Here is a 19,581-nt window from a genome sequence, read left to right on the forward strand (position 1 = left end):
CAAAACAATAAAAATACCAAAACATATTACTTACCCTACCTTTAATTGAAAATGTGCGTATTTGATACTTTTTCTTGTTGGGGTCTGCTCCTGCCTCCTGCTATGTCTGAACTGAAGAAGCCGAATAAGAATAAGTTTGACTCTTACATTATGTGTAAACAAGATGCAACAAAAGAGCCTTGAGTGAGAGAGAGCCTTTCACCCATTAATTACCACAAACACGCTGATTAGGCCTTTGTCTGCTGGCCTAGGTGTCCCCACTCCCCCCCCCCCCCCCCCCCCCCCAGTGACCCTTGTGTCCCCCAGAGGCCCTTTTGTTACTAGTGTTAGGACTTAATCTCTACCCTTAACTTTCATCCCTACTGTGTGGTGTTGCTTGCTAAGACAACTGACTTTAGGATTAATACAGGTCTGTCTGTGTACAGACCTGTACAGATCTACTCTGTGTGTGTGTGTGTGTGTGTGTGTGTGTGTGTGTGTGTGTGTGTGTGTGTGTGTGTGTGTGTGTGTGTGTGTGTGTGTGTGTGCGTGCGTGCGTGCGTGCGTGCGTGCGTGCGTGCGTGCGTGTGTGTCTGTGTGTGCATGTGTGTGTATAGCACTGACATTTTGGTGGTTTAAAATCACAAAACGTAACTAAATAAAAACGTCTGTGAATTACATAAAAACAACCCCCTTTCAGTTTTGTCTTCATTGTAATATAGCCTAATTATAATAGTTCACAAGGCAAGTCAAGTACACTAGAGGCTGCATAACCCCAAAGTTATTATATTATACATTAAACAGACGTGAATGACTGCTGAATAACACTAACTAAAACCAAATGAACATGAAACATACATAGGCTACTGAAAAAGACAACCTCTAACTACATTCTAAAGTGACAGAAGAGTACAACCTAATTGAGATTAATAATAGCTAATCACAGTGTTCAACACAGTACAGTGATCGAATTAGTGAGCCTAATAAGCCTATCTTCACATAATGGAAGTGTAATTATATACTGTAACTTCGCAAGGGGGCGCATTGCTCAATTCACCAATTCCGTTCTAATAGTATACTCCGTTTCGGGTTTTATCCACACCTCCAGTGTCGTGGCGTTGCGTGACGTGTTGTTCCTATGTAATATCCGTTTAACACCCCAACTGTGTTTTTGTGCCACTAGATGGCACTATAAGGAAACAAATGGGCAAACGTACTGTTGGAGGAGGCAAGTAGAGATTGTCATCACCTGTATTATAATATAATATATGTCTATGGTTATCAACCATACACTGTGCTGCCGTCATAGACAGATGGCCTTTTTTTCCCCTCTTATTTTTTTGTTGTGAAGTCAATGACACCTGACACTCCTTTTATTAGTAAAAGTAGTACCTACCCCATCCAACACAATATGCTACCACTGTGGAAAGTAAGAAATTATATTTACTAAAGTACTGTATTTAAGTACACTTTAAATTTAGTTACAAGTAACTTTGTAGATTTAGATTATTATTACAAAACATAGATTAACCAATTATTACCTATTACTATTATATACTGTATTAGGATATTCAAAAATATGCCTTTTGTGTACTTGCTCAAGTAATCTTTTGAATGCTTGACTTTGACTTGTAGCAGAGTGTTTGTGCATTGTGGTATTTATTGTTATTTTTACCTAAGTAACACATCTGAGTACCTTTGTCCACCGCTGCAACAATGCAAACGTTTCCAAAACGTAAATAAAAGCCATCTGCTCTCATATAAATGTAAACACGAGCCGGGCTCCTCCTCCTAATGTGGGCGTTCACGTCTGCCGCTGTTCCCTCCCACTTGACGTGGAAACTCCCGCGTTCATTGGCCCAAACACATCGCGGCTCCGCCCACATCTTGGCAGTCCCGTCACCGCCCCCTTCATGTACTATGCCTGATTTATCGAAAATAGCAGACCTACAAGCTCACAACAAGTCGCGGAGGCGACGCCTTGTGAGCTTGTAGATCTGCTATTTTTCGAAGCGCGACACCACTGCACGACGGAGCATAAATGAGGCTACAGACTGCCCCCCTTCCGAAAAGTGACAAAAACAATCGGCATCATCGCAGACACAGTAAAACATACCGTACTAACCGTAGGGGAAACTGTCCACCGTTCAAGCCCAACCTGGCGCATCATAAAGCGGATGAAAAATCATGGTGTCTCCGGTGACAGTGGTGAGTAGCTAGCTTTATACAGCCGTCACTGCCTTGATGGAAGCCAGATAATCCATATATATTGAGACAACTGTCTGTCTGTCTCCGTTGTCATCTAACAAGTGAAGTGGCCCGTCTTTGTTAGGGCTGTCATTGTCTGTCATGTCATGTCTGAACGTCTTGTTTGGTAACCCGGTTATTTTCTTTAGAGGATAATTATTTGTACCCCCCCCCCCCCCCCCCCCCTTTTTATCTGCATGCTAAGAAAAGATGCAGACCACCTACAGGTTTCTCATCATCAACCCCAGACTTGGCTTTAATTGTTTCTTATGGCACTATGAAAATGAATTTGATAGAGGCACAACATACAGTATAGGAACGTTTTTGGGGGGTTTGTTCTTATGGTTGCTCTCTTTGTTAGTTGGCATCATGTCACGACAAAGACAGAGCGTCAACTTTTCCTGTAGAATCTGTGCAGCATCTGAGTGGGACACAGCACTCTTCTACACACTTCTAAAAGCACAGAGTGGCAGACACAAAGAACAGGCTGTCATGTGACCACCTTTTTGTCTTCTCTCTGGTCCATTTGCTCTGGTCCCTCATGTCGCGCATGCGCCTACTAATGTCCCACTGCCGCTGTGCTGTTGAGAGAGAGAGATATTATATATATATATATAAAAGACCACGTGTCCAATTTCCAAAATAATTTTGCCAAAACAATCCATCATGCCTGTAGCAGAGCTGCCATGATATATATATATATATATATATACACACACACACACACACACACACACACACACACACACACACACACACACACACACACACACACACAGAGGTTCGGGCCCCTACGCGGCCCTCACATCTATTAGCCTAGGCCCTCACATCTATGAGCCTACAATATATGTTAGGCGATATACTATTTTTCCTCATATACAAACCTCAGGTACAGGGTGTCTTGCTGTGCGTTGGTCATCATTGGTTTTTCACTATGCTGGTGGGTTATAATAAGATGGTATGTTCATTTGGGTAAATGCCTATTTGTCATGTAAGTGATGATGTTCTGCAGCCTCGCCGTTCTCAGTGGAGATGGGGAGGGAGAAGGACCACAACCTGAAGAGGAGAGCGTTCATTATCATCTGTCTGATCATGGTGTCATTTGCGGGAACTGTCTTTATTTGGTGCTTTATGAACATTTCAGTTAATCAAGGCATCTTATTAGATGACATGGATTTAGTTGGAGCTATATGTATACACACACACACACACACACACACACACACACACACACACACACACACACACACACACACACACACACACACACACACACACACACACACACACACACTGTCTGACTGGCCGCGCACATGAATATTCTGTTCCGCGGTACGCGTGATGAAGTGACCAACACACATCGTCGCATCACGGACTGCCAGCGAACACACACAGTATATAACTTGAGTAAACAACACGCTAACGCTGTTAGCAGCCAGAGCTAACACGATGTATACGATCTGTCTGAAAAGACACACACACAATGACTGAGTGAACAACACGCTAACGCTGTTAGCAGCAAGAGCTAACACGACGTATATGATCCGGGGGGTTCCTTCCATTCCGACATCTCGACACTCCGACTAGTTGCGTCCGCGTGCGGTTAGGGTTAGGGTTAGGGTTAGGTATAGGGTTCGTAACGTTAACGTCGGAAAGGCGACATGTCGGAAAGGCGAAATGCACCCATATGATCCCTTCCTGTTCAAGATGTTGCGTAATGTTGTAGAAATGTTGCGCAATCGTTTAGTGCGTCAAATATGGGCCAAAAAGCTAAAACAAATGTATGCTGAACAATTTAAAGTAGACTATGCAATGGGTACAGGCATTTTTTGGCGCAATTCTTTTGGAAATTGGACACATGGTCGTCTGCTAGAACGAAGCTCAACAAAGAATGTGGATAAACAGGAAACATTGGACTGATCTAGAAGTTACTGCCATGCATTGTGAGTTTGTAGATCTGTTTCTTTTTTGCAAACCAACACACCCTTGTGTGATGGAGTATGATTCATAAGCTTATGGTGGTGCGCACACTTTCACCTAAGTAAGAACCCATTTGGTGTGGACATGACAAGTAAATAATTGTGTAAAAGTGCTCAAGTCCAGCCTCCAGCATCCGCTTATACTTTGACAGAGCTGCTATGAAATTGTACCCTTAACACCAGCTGTGATGGATGGTGTGGTAGTGTGTGACCTGGCCTATATACTCTCTAGAAGTTTAGCCTAGCCTATAATTGTGTTGCCCACAGGAATGCTTGAACTGATGATGTATTGTATGCTGATTGTATATCAGTGTATATTTGTGTCAAGGACAACCAAAATGATATATATTTGGCTGCGGACCCTCATCTCAATAATATTTTCAGGGACCTCCAGAAGCAAAGATTTGAGTAAAAAAAATGTCATTTAAAAAAATATATTTTCAAAGATTCGCACACATTTTCATTTATTTTTTATTTTATTTATACAAAAATAGCAGATGTATACAGCAAATACAAATACCCCCTGTTACCCCCCAAGGAGTTGAGGACCCCTGGGGATCCCCTGACCCCACTTTGTGTATATACCAGCGATTCCCTTTGGGCCATGAGGATATTGCAAGAAAAGTATGATTTTCTTTAAAACCTTGAACTCATGAAAAAAAAGTTTTGATTGAGATACAGATAGGAACTTAAAGTATACTTTGTTAGTTCCATTGATCCAAGCCGGAACACAGTCGATTGCTTGATCATTAAACTAAACACGCTCTGAAAAATGCACGCGGCCCACCCATCCGATCAGCTGGCTCAGCTGCCGAGTTAAATGGTCAGATCGGTGGGCCGCGAACAATTTTGAGATTTTCAAGTAAGCCCTGATCCAGAAAGGGTTGGGAAACACTGGTATATACCGTAGACCTGGACCTTTCATAAAAGACAAACGGCAACCAAGCTTAGCACCAAAATAGCGATGAATGGGGAATGTTGTGGAGCCATATTTTCAGAACAAAAACGGCTAGAGAATGGACTCACATAAAATTGCCTTGAACTAGCCTACTGGTTTCCCTTGATTATTGAGTATAATCTTTATCTATTCTACAGTGTATATATACATCAAATCCATATTGATTACTGAGAAACTCGTTCTTAACCTAATTTTAAAGGGACTACACCATGAATTTTAACTTTTCTTCTTTTTTGTGTGTTTTTGGTCTACCCTACCTCTCTTCTATCCCCCAAAATACCCCAGTTTGAACACTCAGGCTTTCACAGCAAACCTGGGGTTTTCTGTAAATTCGTCTCAAAACAGGCCAAACTGATTATACAATTGTACAATCCCGCCCGTTTTTCAGTTCTAAAAAAAATGTTTTTATTTTTTTTTCTTATTTTCTTTTTTTACTTTTTCCACACAGAACCAGGAGATAACATGCATACAAACTGTCTCAATAGCACCCTTTGAAAAATGTTTGAGGGACATAAACAATATAATATTAAATATTATTATTATTTTTTAAATTCATGGTGTAGTCCCTTTAAAACCAAGTAGACAAAATGTTCCACGTTCAATGGAACACAGGGAACTTGTGTAGGCTATTTCTTATAACATATATTGATTTATGCATATGGTTGAGAATCAGCCATTATCCTAATTGAGAAAGACTGTAATTTATCATAGTAGTGCAGTGCAGTATGGCTTGTCTGTGGCTCACCCTAACTTACCTTTGGTGGCACAGCAGCTGTAAGCGGGACAGATATGGTGTCGTGTAATACCATGTTGTCATAAACAGTCAGCTGTGTGCCAGTGCCACATTCATGTTCCTGCCGCGCCTCTTTGCCAAGTCCTATTACACAGAGGGGATGTGGGGAGTCTGGGGACGTTGGTCTTTTGTGCTTGTACGTGTGTCATATTCCTGACACTCATATCAGATGACCTATAATAGAAGTGGAGATGTCGTCATGGGTGGCTGTTATTGGATCAAACATGTGCTTTTGTTTTCTTGTGGCTTGTGGTAGGCCACTAAGTGCCTCACGGCTGTCTGTTCCAAACAACAGGGTTGTGTGTCCTGTTACAAAGGCCTTACAACAATGGTTCTCAAACCTTTACATTTCGAGGTCTCCTCTAAACTCTGACGGTATACAAATGGACCCGTTTGTATGCTGTCAGAGTTACAGACTTTTAAGGGTCAATTTAGAACCTCCTAAAGGAACCCGGGGAGTCCCTGCAATGCCCCCTTTGAGAACCATCGCCTTACACAACAACCGTGACCACTAACTAGCCTCTGTGGTCTTATTTTCGGTGGGGCTTTCTGAAATTGTTAGCGACAGTTTGGAATTTGAATCCGTTCTGTATAATAAGAACGTCTTGTGCTAGACTGGAGACTGGATTATAGTACTTAAGATGACAAAGGAATCTGTGCACCTCAAATCAAATAAAACTTTACTTGTGTGAAGCACAGTGTGAAGCAGCCATGGTTGACCGAACTCCAAAGTGCTGTACAAGTTCAAATCAAAATTCTAATCGGCAGGAAAAAGCAAGAAGCACAACAGAAAACATTATTCAGATAAAAGGCAAGTTGCAGCATAGGCCAGGGTCAAATAGGAGTAAAGGCCAGGGAGAAAAGAGTCTTTTAGTGATGATTTAAAAACGTATATGGACTGGGCCGATCTAATGTGGAGGGGTAGGCTGTCAAATGCTCATGGTACCAGAGAGGAGACGTGCAGCTGCATTTCTGGACCAGCTGCAGGAGCATTAGTGATTTACAGACAGTCTAGCCTGTGGGAAATAAAAGCATGAATTACTGACTCAAGCTGTTTTCTGGGGAGATAATAGGCCTTTACCTTGGCTAAAAGTCTCAATTGGAAGAAACTGGTTTGGACTAACTGAACGTGTGTGTGTGTGTGTGTGTGTGTGTGTGTGTGTGTGTGTGTGTGTGTGTGTGTGTGTGTGTGTGTGTGTGTGTGTGTGTGTGTGTGTGTGTGTGTGTGTGTGTGTGTGTGTGTGTGTGTGTGTGTGTGTGTGTGTGTGTGTGTGTGTGTGTGTGTGTGTGTGTCAGTATGGAATTTACATGCACTGTCAAAGGTGCTGCCAAGGTTCTTAAACAGGAGAATTGGGGCCTTAGAGGGCCGAATGGAGAGGCACGGGTGGTCATGACCGGACATTTTAATTTCGTTTAATTTATGTTCCATGTCTTTCTCTCGTTAAGACTGAGAAAATTGGTGTCCATCCAGGATTTAACATCATGTAAACAATCTAGCCATGGCTTGAAATAATTGGCTGTAAGAGGCATATTGGGCATCATCAGCATAAATATGAACAGTAAGCTAAAAAGCAAATGGGAGTGCTGTCTTCCATTTCTCCAGTCTCCATAGTCCATACTAGGATTCCAGGGGGTCCCCAGCAAAAGTAGTTAACATAGCATCACAATCATTTTATCCATTTATATGTTGGCTAATGGCTATTCAAAAATATCAGATTTACAAGCTCACAGCGCATTACTTTGTGCCGCACTGCAAGCTTGTACATCTGCTATTTTTGAAAATCTTGAATTTTTAATAATTTAGAATTTCTTTTAAAGTCTCCTCTTCTGGGGGGTCGCTGTCACAAAACCTTTTCAGATGGGGGTCCGCAGGCCAAATACATTAATTTGGGGGTCCTTGACATGAAAAAGTTTGAGAAGCACTGGTCTACGAGTTCTGTTCTCCCTTGCTTCTTGGTAACATTATGACTCATGGTCACTGTCGATGTCTCTATCAATGTGCCTCAGACACAGTGATGCCTAGATCAATGCCATGCCTCCCTTATCCCTTTGTGGGATAGGCTTGCCCTCCCAAAATGTGTTTTAATAGGCATATTTTGCATATTTGTACATGACATGTTGAAGATACAGTAATTATATATTGTAACTTGGGCATTGTCTTATGTATACTGTGCTGTACATGAGACTGATCACCCATACAGTCCTGAGAATAACTCGGGTGGATGTACTGTAGAGACTGCTGGTGTGGGAACTGGGAAGATAAGAGCAGGGAGTTCCCACAATCGTTCAACTCGCTGTTGGAGATGGGAAGAGTAAAATGGAGACAGAATAAAATGCTCATTTATACTTTCAATGAAAACAATTGATTTGGCCTTACCCACTTGAACTCTAGCATCCCTATTCTGGGGGTAACATTCGACAAAAATAACCGATTTACAAGCTTGTGAGCTCAATGAGCAAGTTAACACTTCCACTTTTACAAGCTTGTGAGTGAGCTTGTACATTGGCAATTTCTGGCAAAGATATTTAGCGTAGAAAGAAAACAAGTTTGAACTGAAAAACTAGTTTTTCAGTTGAAAATTAGTTGTCTTAAATGACAACACAAGATGAAATATGGAGATACAAAGTTTATGCCCGACACGACAGCGTCAGCATACACATGCATGGTCAGTTTGTGTCCCTCCTCCTAAACCCAGAGGTCACAAAGCTGCCGTGCTGAAAGCAGTCCAGCACAACAGTATACAGAACAACAACACTGCCAACTGTTGTAAATGTGAGTAGGGAAAAAGGAATGGAGGCTCTCAGGAGGAAGTGTGAGAGCTTACTGTTGTGCAGACATTCACACCTACCAGTACAGAGGTGAGCAGGGCAGAGGCCAGGCATCGGAGGGAGTGTGAGCAGTAAAAAGTACTCAAATGTTTTACTTAGGTAAAAGTATCAATACTGCAATCTAGAAATACATTACAATTAAAAGTAAAAGTCTGGAATTCAAAATTGACTTGAGTAAAAGTACAAAAGTATTGGTATCAAAATGTACTTAAGGTACCTTAAGTAGAAATTACTCATCGTGCAGAATGTCCCATTTCACAAGTTTTCGATTGCACAAAATGTATAAAAATCATTTCGATCTACAAGCTCACAATGCATTGTGAGCTTGTAGATCGGCTATTTTCAAAGGCCACAATGTATAGGTCTGAAGTGGTTAATGTATGTTTTGTAATGATAATCAAAAGTAACTAGTAACTAAAGTTTTCAAATAATTGTAGTGGAGTAAAAGTATAATATTTGCCTCTGAGATGTAGTGGAGTAGAAGTAAAAAAAATAAAAAATGGAAATACTCCAGTGAAGACAAAAGACTTCAAAATTGTACTGAAGTACAGTACTTGAGTTAATGTACTTAGTTACTTTACACCACTGAGTGTGAGTGGGCGCCTAGAACAGCCTTTCTCAAAGTGGGGTCCAGGGACCCCAATGGGTTTTTTGAAGATGTTCCAGGGGCAGCAAAATGAGGAACAGTTTAGGCACTTTATCTACTAACTTTACTTCATTTCCGATGCCGTTGTGAGCTTGTAGATCTGCTATTTTTGAAACATTTACACAAATCTTCTCTTATGGGGTTCCCAGGCACAAAATCCATTTCAGATGGGGGCCAAATACGTATCATTTTGGGGGTCCTTCACATGAAAAAGTATGAGAACCACTGGTCTAGAATGAGGGGGCCATTTCAGTTCAAACGGCTTGGCCTTGTCAACCAGCAGGGCAGAGGAGGAGTAGAAGAGGGCGGAGGTTGTTCCCCCCCTTTGGTTGCACAACCGCTCAATAAATCAACGGACCACATTACCGTGAGTGCAGGATTTGGACCGGCGTTCCACTGACCTCTCGTCTGCTCTCGCATCCCTGGCCTGAACCCGACCGAAACATCAGCAAAACAACAGCGATTTTCAGACATGAATTCGCACGCACGCACGCACGCACGCACGCACGCACGCACGCACACTCAGTTCACACCAGGCTTATCTGTAACTCTCCAAGCCAAAACATAGGACATCAGCTGCAAAAAACCTGCTACATGCCTCCATCCTCGTGTGTGTGTGTGTGTGTGTGTGTGTGTGTGTGTGTGTGTGTGTGTGTGTGTGTGTGTGTGTGTGTGTGTGTGTGTGTCTGTCTGTCTGTCTGTCTGTCTGTCTGTCTGTCTGTCTGTCTGTCTGTCTGTCTGTCTGTCTGTCTGTCTGTCTGTCTGTCTGTCTGTCTGTCTGTCTGTCTGTCTGTCTGTCTGTCTGTCTGTCTGTCTGTCTGTCTGTCTGTCTGTGAGGGCCAAATATCCCCGAAAGTATTGTGAGTTTCCTGGTCCTCACAGGAAAGATGGTTGGTTCACGGTTAAAAAAAAGTCTTTACAGTTAGTCTTACAATTAGGAACAGATTCAGATTGGGGTTAGGGTAATTAGGAATACTGTAGGTATTTAGAGGTTAGGTGTAGGGGTTGGAGACGAGTTATGCCAGACTTGGGTGTCACACACCGAAAATACTCATCTACAAGCTCACAACACGTTGCGACACGTTGAGCTTGAAGATCAGCATTCATAAATAGCACAAGTATAGTAATACTTAAGTGTGCGTGCGTGCGCATGCGTGTGTGATAGCTTTATTTTCCCCTAGTAAATACGGTTCCTTATCTATCGGTCAGATGTGAATTAATTACATCAATAAACAGAGGAAACTTCTTATCAAAATAGTATTTGGGTAGTGCGCATGCGTGTGCGCGTGTGTATGACCTAGCTCTGTCTGACCTTACAGCTCAGTACATTTCTGATCTCTCTCTTCTGAAGCTGGACTTGTTTAATTAAAGGGCTTAAAAGGAGAATCTCACCTCAGAGACACTGGATTGCTGCCAGAATTCTGTGCAAAGCCCCCTGTAAGCCTCAGCACATTCTTCCATGTCCACTTGGAATCTTTCAGTAGAAAAGGCTTTGCTACGTACTGTATGCTGTGGATCAGTGGTTCTCAAACTTTTTCAAGGACCCAAAAATGTAATGTATTTGGCCACAGACCCCCTTCTGAAAATGTGTTGTGCCGAGGGGGACTCCCATACAAGACTAACGTGTTGTTCAAATGTTTCAGATAAGATATTCCAACATTCTTATTTTTTGAAAATGGCAGATCTGCAAGCTCACAAAGTGTCGCGATGCGACATGCGAGGCTAGGTTTAAAGTGTTTAAACAGATTTCTCCAATGCTTAATTAAGTTAACTAATTTAGCTGGGACCCCTTCAAGGACCCCTGGGGGTCCTCGGACCCCACATTGAGAACCACGGCTGTTAGTTACATAAAATAATAAAATAATATACCTTTCACCCACATGCTCTGTGATACATAAACTAACTTGACAATTCTCAATGTCATCGCTAATAACTTGTAAAATAAGCACGCTTGAGAGAAGTAGTGACACCAGCTGGTCTGACCAGGCTGACTACATTTATGTCTTCTTGAATCAAATCAAATGAGCGGTGGCGTGCCAACCAGGCAGAAATAGATCTACTGTACATAGACTTTTAAGTATGTTGTTCATGCACTCTTCATATCTCCAATATGTTTTATGACTGCCTCTTACCGGACTAATGGAGACATAAATAAAAAGTACTAGAGTCTCATGACACAAATAAGTATGTCTGTCTATGTGTGTGTTTGTGTGTGCGTGCGTGCGTGCGCACATCCATCATCCCATTTATACCAAGCAGTTGCCAGCAGCAGATAGTGGTTGCTGGCTCTGGCAGCACTCTCTCAGATTCCACTATGAACGTAACTCAAGCTGCCTAGTGGTCACTTTAGAACACATAACAAGAGGAAAATACACAAAGAATACGCTGCTGTTACTTTGGAGCTCAAGTATTATGTTCAATGTTGTGGCATCTCACATGAGCTACGTGTACGATGTCACTTCAACAAAAACAGAGAAAATAAGAAGCTTGAGGAAGACAAGATACCTGCCTGTTTAGGCCAAGTACTCTGAACCGGCGATTGTGTCCAGCTGTGCCTTGGGATTTTGTGACAGCCACACATTATTCTTGCAGTATACATTACTATCAGTATTTTGTGTGCACTCATTTCCCATTTCACAGAGGCAAATTCTATACCCTAAGATATATGTTGTCGCTGTCGGGCCTCTTATCTCCATATTCTAACTTTTAATGTTTTTTCGTAAATTAACGTCCTACTTGATCATACTACAGCGTCACACAAAAGCAGCAAAAGTAGCAGACCTCCAAGCTCAAAACGTGGCGCAAAGCGACGTGTTTTGAACTTGTAGATCTGCTACTTTTGATATAATATCAATATATATTTTTTGGAGGTTTCCAACCGACAGAGACGATATATATTAACCACTTTCAAGCAGGCATAGGTGAAATGTATAGATGTAATTATTATTATTATGTTTTAATTGTATTTTGTATATTTATTTTTTTCCCCCACAAATATTTGCGTGGGATCACATTGTGATCTACAAGCTCACAACGTGTCACGCGCTGTGAGCATGTAGATCTGCTATTTTCTTTATGAAAAGAGTTTGACTTTCCCTTTGGCGTTCCTTGGGTTAAAAATGTTGGTAAACAACTGCTCCCTCTGCGCAAGATAATGGCCTGACCGCTGTGAGCCTGCGGGTCATCACGTTCCTGGAGATAGAGGGGGAGGTCTGTGTATCGTAGGGATGGAGGTGGGAGGAGGTCAAACCGGTTCCCATAACCTCCAGTCCTGTTCATGCTGAGTCTGAGCAATAATTCTCAGGGTTATTGTTCGTCTGGAGTTTCCCTTTCCGCAGCTTTTTGTTTAAACATAGAGGACTCATGCAGTGAAGCAAACATAGGTCATCGTGACCAAGACAACATTCACGAAACACGATGATCATCTTCTACGGCACAAATCACCTAAAAAACAAAACATTATATGGTGCATTTATACAGCGGCTTTATCCTTTACAATGTGCATTACATTCACACACCAATGGCAGCTAAATAACCAATCGAGGCCCCAATTAGGGCCAGTTAGGGCCGGGTTTAAGTGTTGCTCAAAGCCACTTTGACACTAACCCAAGTGTCAACCAGGGATCGAACCAAGAATTTTCAACCACAGCCACTAATCTCTAAGAAGTCAACTTTTCCATGTGTTGTCTATTTTTTAAGATGTGTAAAGGCAGAGAAAAACAGTAACTTCAATGCAAAGTACTCACTTCATACCTCCTGCTTCATAGTTTCAGGTTCTAGATGCTTCACCAGCGTGACAGCAAAAATACACGGTTCACTTAAAGTCATAGAGTGATTACTCCCTCTTCCATGTTTGACCCGAAAGCACAGTGTTGAATGGAACTGTTTCTTCTATTCATTCATTTCTATGGCTTCAGTGTATTTTCCTTTTTTAGCTGTTGTACCTTTAGGAACACTATAGACCTGCAGGTCTGAAGCCTTGCACTGTATGTTGTGAAATACTTCTCAGTGTCAGGAGAATAATCTATGCTCCATCCCTTGACCTTGAGCATATCAGCATTTTTCATATAAATTAGGTTTAAGATTAACACACACACACACACACACACACACACACACACACACACACACACACACACACACACACACACACACACACACACACACAAACACAAATCCATCCAAAAGACACAAAATGAATGCCATCACATTCTGATCACCTCTAAATTTAATTTGTTTAAAAAAAACATCACAGTTTTGGTTGTAAAGACCTTCCTCATGATCAACCTAACCATAAAGTGACAGTGCTTATACACTGTATACAGCCTCTGCTGGAGGCGTGTCTACTACCATACACACAATAGATTACTCAATAAGCGATTCCCTCAAACAAGCAATAAAGTAGTCATACACACATTTAAAAATCCATTTGGATATAACCGGTATGTTTTCTTCGTTAATGGTATGTGTATTGTGTACACTACATCCACCCGAGTTATTCTCAGAACTGTATGGGTGATCAGTCTCTCCACAGCAGTGGTTCTCAACGCGGGGTCCAGAGACCCCCAGGGGTCCTTGGGGGGGATCTCCAGCAAAATGAGGAACAGATTACTTTCACTATTATTATTATCATTTTTTCACCGGCTAAGTTACCCAATGAGATATTGTACAAGTACTATGTCACTATGTTACTTATGGCGAGACTTATAACGTCGCTGAAAGCAGAAAGGTCTTATCTCCATATTTTAACTTTTTGTGTTTTTTTCGTAAATTAATGCCCTGCCTACTTGATCATACTACAGCGTCACACAAACGTATTCAAAGTTGCACATCTACAAGCGCGAAACACGACTCTAAATGTGTCGCGAAGCGACGCGTTTTGATGTGTGCTACTTTAGCTGTTTTTGAATTTGAATCCTGGAAAGTAACAAATGTGAACATATGAGGTTTCCACCCGACCGAGACAATATGTACCTACTGACCATTAGTATCCATCGTATGTTGGCGGATGAGAACCGGCTCACACAGTGACACCAACATCTTAAAAAGTACCGTATATTGCATTAGTTGATGCAAGCCGGAACACAACAGATTGATTTATCATTCAAATAAACATGCTCTGAAAATGCACACGGCCCACCCATCTGACCACTTTTTTTTTAACAACTTTATTTTACAGTTTTTATGTCCAGAAAAGGAAATTGAGAGCTCTACACAGTGATTCTCAGAGCTGTATGAGTGATCAGTCCCGGAGTGTTAAACCTCTCAGTGGCTCTCTTTGTCCTCTTTACCCCGAAGGGCCCCATGAACTTGGACATAAAAGAGAGTGGACTGATACAACCGTGAGGAGAGAGAGAAAGGAAAACATCATTATGCCAGAAAAATATGACTCCTGGACCATGACAGAGCAGAATACAGTGGCTTAGAGGAGAGAAGCAGTGGAGCACATTTACAAGTATTGTACTTAAGTACAATTACAGGGCAGTTTTTACTTTACTTGAGTATTCCCATTTTTTATACTGCGACTCCTCTACATCTCAGATGCAAATATTGTCCTTTTTACTCCACTGCAACTATTTGACGTCTTTAGTTAGTACTTTGCGGATTTCGATTATTATTACAAAACATAATTAAATATTGACATATTTTACACTTTATACTTATACTATACCGACCCACAAGCTCACAATGCTTCACGATGTGATGCGTTGTGGACTTAATAGATCTGCTGTTTTTTAAAACGTTTGAACAAATTGAAAATAATGTTGACTACTTTTTAATTTGATACTGTTATGTATATTTTGATGCCAATGCATCAAAAGCTTGTAAAAGAAATTGTAACAATTACCAGGCTCTTTACTTTTTTATATTGTGGTATTGCTACTTTTACTTTTACTTTAAGTTTAAAAAAAAAAATCAGAGTACCTCTTCCACCACTGCAGAGAAGAAAAACAACAGAGGAGCAGAGAAGAGGTTAAACAGTTCTAGGAACATGTTGTCTTTAAACGTACTTTCTTTTTCATTTTGTCTTAAGCGTTGAGTTTCACTTCAGCCACACTGGTTCATAGTTCCCTCATTTTACATTTATAGTAACCAGACTTTAGAGCTTGCTTCCTCAATTAAAGATTAAAATGCTGTTCACTTTGTTTATTTTTAGCTTAGCAAGAGCATTGTGTCAGGTCTTAAAAAGTGCAAAAATGCATTCATTGAAGAAACAAGAAGTGAGAAAATAGGCTAACCAGTTTTTTTCCTGACTCACTGATAACCTTTTGGATCTGTAATGGTGATTCTGTTGAATGGTTGAATCATTTAAAGGTAGGGAAGTGATATGTTTTGGTTAAAAACATTTTTTGAAAGGTTAAAGCACTATATTCTCATCTGATATAAGTAATCACTGCTACTGAGTGTTTGTTCAGTCACAGGGGTCTGCCCGTCTCTCCAGCTCTTTAATAAACAGAAATTACATTTTCATGTAGGTGACCCAATTTCAGCCAATCAGGAGAGAGTGCCCATGTATCAGCTTCATTTTATAGTGTTCCAGTTCCAATTGTTTCTGCTTTGTGTCAATACATATATCATTTTGGGGGTCCTTGGCGCGAAAAAGTTTGTAGGCGTTTGTAGAATCGGTCTTAAAGGAGTAGTTCACCCAAAAAATAACTTGAACCGCTGCTGGTCATCAAATTAATGGCTTAGGAATGCGACAAAAACTAAAAAACATCCATGAATTCAAGTCTCCATGGGATGAGTAATCGATAGAAAAAAAGTCATTTTCGGGGTGAACTATCCCTTTAATGGGTTAATTTGTTTTGCAGGTAAAGAGTGAGGGACCTAAGCTGGTCCCCTTCTTCAAGTCGACCTGTGTGTACTTCGTCTTGTGGCTGCCCACCTCCACTCCGTCCTGGTTCAGTGCCCTCATCAAGTGTCTGCCTATCTTCTGCCTGTGGGTCTTCCTGTTGGCACACGGGTTCAGCTTCCTGGGCGCCCGCTCCAGCGCCCGCAAGATCCTGGCTGGCCTCATCTTCTCTGCCATAGGGGATGCTTTTCTCATCTGGCAGGAGCAGGGATACTTTAGCCATGGTGAGGATGTACTGTAGGCAGTAGTGGAAAAAGTATTCACATTTTATACTTATGTAAAAGCATCAATACTGCAATGTAGAAATACTTTGTTACAAAAGTAACAGAGTACAAAAGTATTGGGATCAAGATGTACTTAACGTACCAAAACTAGAAAGTACTCACACAGAATGTCCCATTTCACATGTTTTTAAACGTAAACATCTTTTAAAAATTGCTGATCTTGAAGCTCACAACGCGTCACATACGCATTGTGAGCTTGTAGATCGGCTATTTTCAAATGTATATAGGGCTGAAGTGGTTAATGTATGTTTTGTATCAAAATCTACAAAGTAACTAGTAGTTGTCAAATAATTGTAGTGGAGTAAAAGTACAATATACAGTCTCTGAGATATAGTGGAGTAGAAGTAAAAGTACTGAAAATTGGAAATACTCCAGAAAGGAAAAGTACCCCAAAATTGTACTTAACAGACATGCAAAAGTGTCACTTTTCAGCTACAGTCACCTTTTTGAACCCAAATAGGGCAATTGTGTGACACCTGACCCGAAACAAAACAACATGTTGTCACCTTTTTCACCTCGGGGCTGTTTGCATGCCTGACTTAAGTACAGCACTTGAGTATTTAGTTACTTTACACCATTGACTGTAGAGCAGGCCTGTGTTTGTTGGCCCAGATGCATATCGGAGAGTTTCAAGTCCTGCTGCTCACTTCATTTATTAGATTGGGGTTTATTTTGTATCTCCGCTGCTACATTCATTGAATTAAAGCTGTCTGTTGCCTGCATCCTTAATTCAGCTTACATACATTTTTGTCATAAACAAGGCCAACGTACAGTATTTCTCTTCAACTCGTTGCTGTCGGGCAGAAACCTCTTATCTCAACTTGTTGTTTTTTTGTAAATTAACGCCCTACTTGATCATACTACAGCGTCCCACAAAAGCATCAAAAGTAGCAGATCTACAAGCTCGAAAACGCGGCGCAAAGTGACACGTTTTGAGCTTGTAGTACTTTTGATACTTTTGAATTTGAATCCTGAAAAGTTATAGTTTTGGACATAATCAGATTTCCACCCGACAGAGACGATATGCTGTAATGACACTCAAAATAAGTGATCAAAAGCAACACTGCTGCCAATGGGGAGTACACATCTACTAAGAGTAAAAGGAAATGCAAGAACGTGGACCATGTTTGTGAAACAAACAAAGTCTGTATTCAGATTAACCACTTGGACCCTATACGCCCCAAATAGGACTGACATGTTTTGCTCGCAGCCCTTGGACTGTTGGTATTTTGCTGAGTGGCCCTTGAGCCATCTTAAGTTGAGTAGCCCTGCTGTATACTTCGTGGACCTGGGTTGGGGTCTTGACCCTAATTGTGTCCCACTACACCAAATCTCTAGGCAGAAAATAGCCAATCTACTACCGTTGCGACGTAGATCTTTGTTGGCGTTTGTAGACAGACGTTGAGCTTCTAGATCTGCTATTTTCACCTATTATGACATGCTCCAGAATAGGGACGCTAAGGGACTCAAGTGGTTAAGTTGCTCAGAAACGTAGAAATCGTCTCTGTCGGGTGGAAACCTCATATGTCCAAAATTATCACTTTTCAGGATTCACGTTCAAATATAGCACAAAATAGCAGATCGACAAGCTCAAAACTTGTCGCTTCGTGCCCACTTTTCAAGCTTGCAGATCTGATACTTTTGATACTTTTGTTTGAAGCTGTAGTATGATCAAGTAGTGTTAATTTACGGGAAAAAAACACAAAAAGTAAAAATATGGTGATAAGAGGTTCCTGCCCCGACAGCAACAAAATGTAACTTTGCGTCCCCCCTCAGGGCTCCTGATGTTCGCCATCACGCACATCCTCTACTCGTCCGCCTTCGGCATGAAGCCCCTCAACCTGCGCGCCGGCCTGGCGACCGGCGTGGTGTCGGGCCTCAGCTACGTCTTCCTCTACCCCTACCTGTGGGGGCCCTTCACCTACCTGGTGGGCGTCTACGTGGCGCTCATCGGCTTCATGAGCTGGCGGGCGGTGGCCGGCGTGCAGCTCACCGACGACCTGTGGACGTGGACCAAGCTGTCGGCCTGCCTGGGCGCCGCCCTCTTCATGGTGTCCGACCTCACCATCGCCGTCAACAAGTTCTGCTTCCCCGTGCCGCACTCGCGCGCCATCATCATGGCCACCTACTACGCCGCGCAGATGCTGATCGCACTGTCCGCCGTCGAGTGCCAGCAGGACGCCGAGGAGGCGGCGGCGGCCCGGAAGAAGAGAACGTGAGGTCTGTGGCGGAGTACTGCTACCACGCCCACTGGGAAGGCCCCTCTGGCCTTTTGTGATTGTGGACACGTCTCGACGCCAGATGTTCAACCCTTAGCCCGCGTCCTAGTCTGGCACCCTCATACCTCCGTCAGCACGGCGGCCAGCGGTCCACTACAGCTCCCTCACGGCTATCGTCACCCCGCAAATCCTGGGCATCTCCGTACCGTGGAGATAGGGTAGTAGCTGTCCGCAGCCTCGGTTATACTTAGTTGTGTGCCGGCCGTCGTGCTCAGTAAAATAGCAGATCTACAAGCTTGCAACGCGTGTGAGCTTGTACATCTGCTATTTACGGCAGGCAACGAAGTATAAATCAGGTTTACAACCTCCCCTAACAACAGTCCTACCTGGCCTTCTTCATTCTAGTATAGGGGTCTCTCTCGCACCCAAATTACTACAGAGAAAAGTCTGCTACTATTAGTCTTCCTCCAGCATAAATTGCGTATTTACTTTTACTTTTTTTATTTAAAAGGAGCACATGTCTGGGGGGGGACCTTCGAGGAGTGTGTGCACGTTTGTGTGTGTGTGTGTGTGTGTGTGTGTGTGTGTGGCTGAGGGTGTGTTATTTGAGCGAATCCCCTCGTTTAGCTGTCCGTTCTGCTCTGTTATGGCTCTCTTCCACTACTAGAACTAAAGTGAACCGTGCCGTGAAACGCATTTCACAGGTTCATGATTTGTTTCCATTACACCACAGCTCACTTTCAGATAAGGTTCTCAGAACATCATTTGGGCCGTGCTCGGAACACAGAGTTCTG

At 42.2% G+C, this 19,581-nt stretch overlaps 1 protein-coding gene across 1 annotated transcript in view; it reads left to right on the forward strand.

The window, feature by feature from the left end:
- Positions 1-2,094: 2,094 nt before the first annotated feature.
- tmem86a (transmembrane protein 86A) overlaps positions 2,095-19,581 on the forward strand; it is a 19,057-nt gene continuing 1,570 nt past the window's right edge. The window contains exons 1-3 of the mRNA XM_084059095.1: positions 2,095-2,187; positions 16,244-16,508; positions 18,345-19,581. The exon at positions 18,345-19,581 is cut by the window's right edge and continues 1,570 nt beyond it. Of these exons, the coding sequence (XP_083915221.1) occupies positions 2,167-2,187; positions 16,244-16,508; positions 18,345-18,787 (729 nt within the window). The 5' untranslated portion in view covers positions 2,095-2,166 and the 3' untranslated portion in view covers positions 18,788-19,581. The remainder of the gene's footprint in view (positions 2,188-16,243; positions 16,509-18,344) is intronic.

The sequence above is a fragment of the Gymnoscopelus microlampas genome (assembly GCF_963454915.1).
Source record: "Gymnoscopelus microlampas genome assembly, chromosome: 6".
In the NCBI taxonomy this organism is placed as follows: domain Eukaryota; kingdom Metazoa; phylum Chordata; class Actinopteri; order Myctophiformes; family Myctophidae; genus Gymnoscopelus; species Gymnoscopelus microlampas.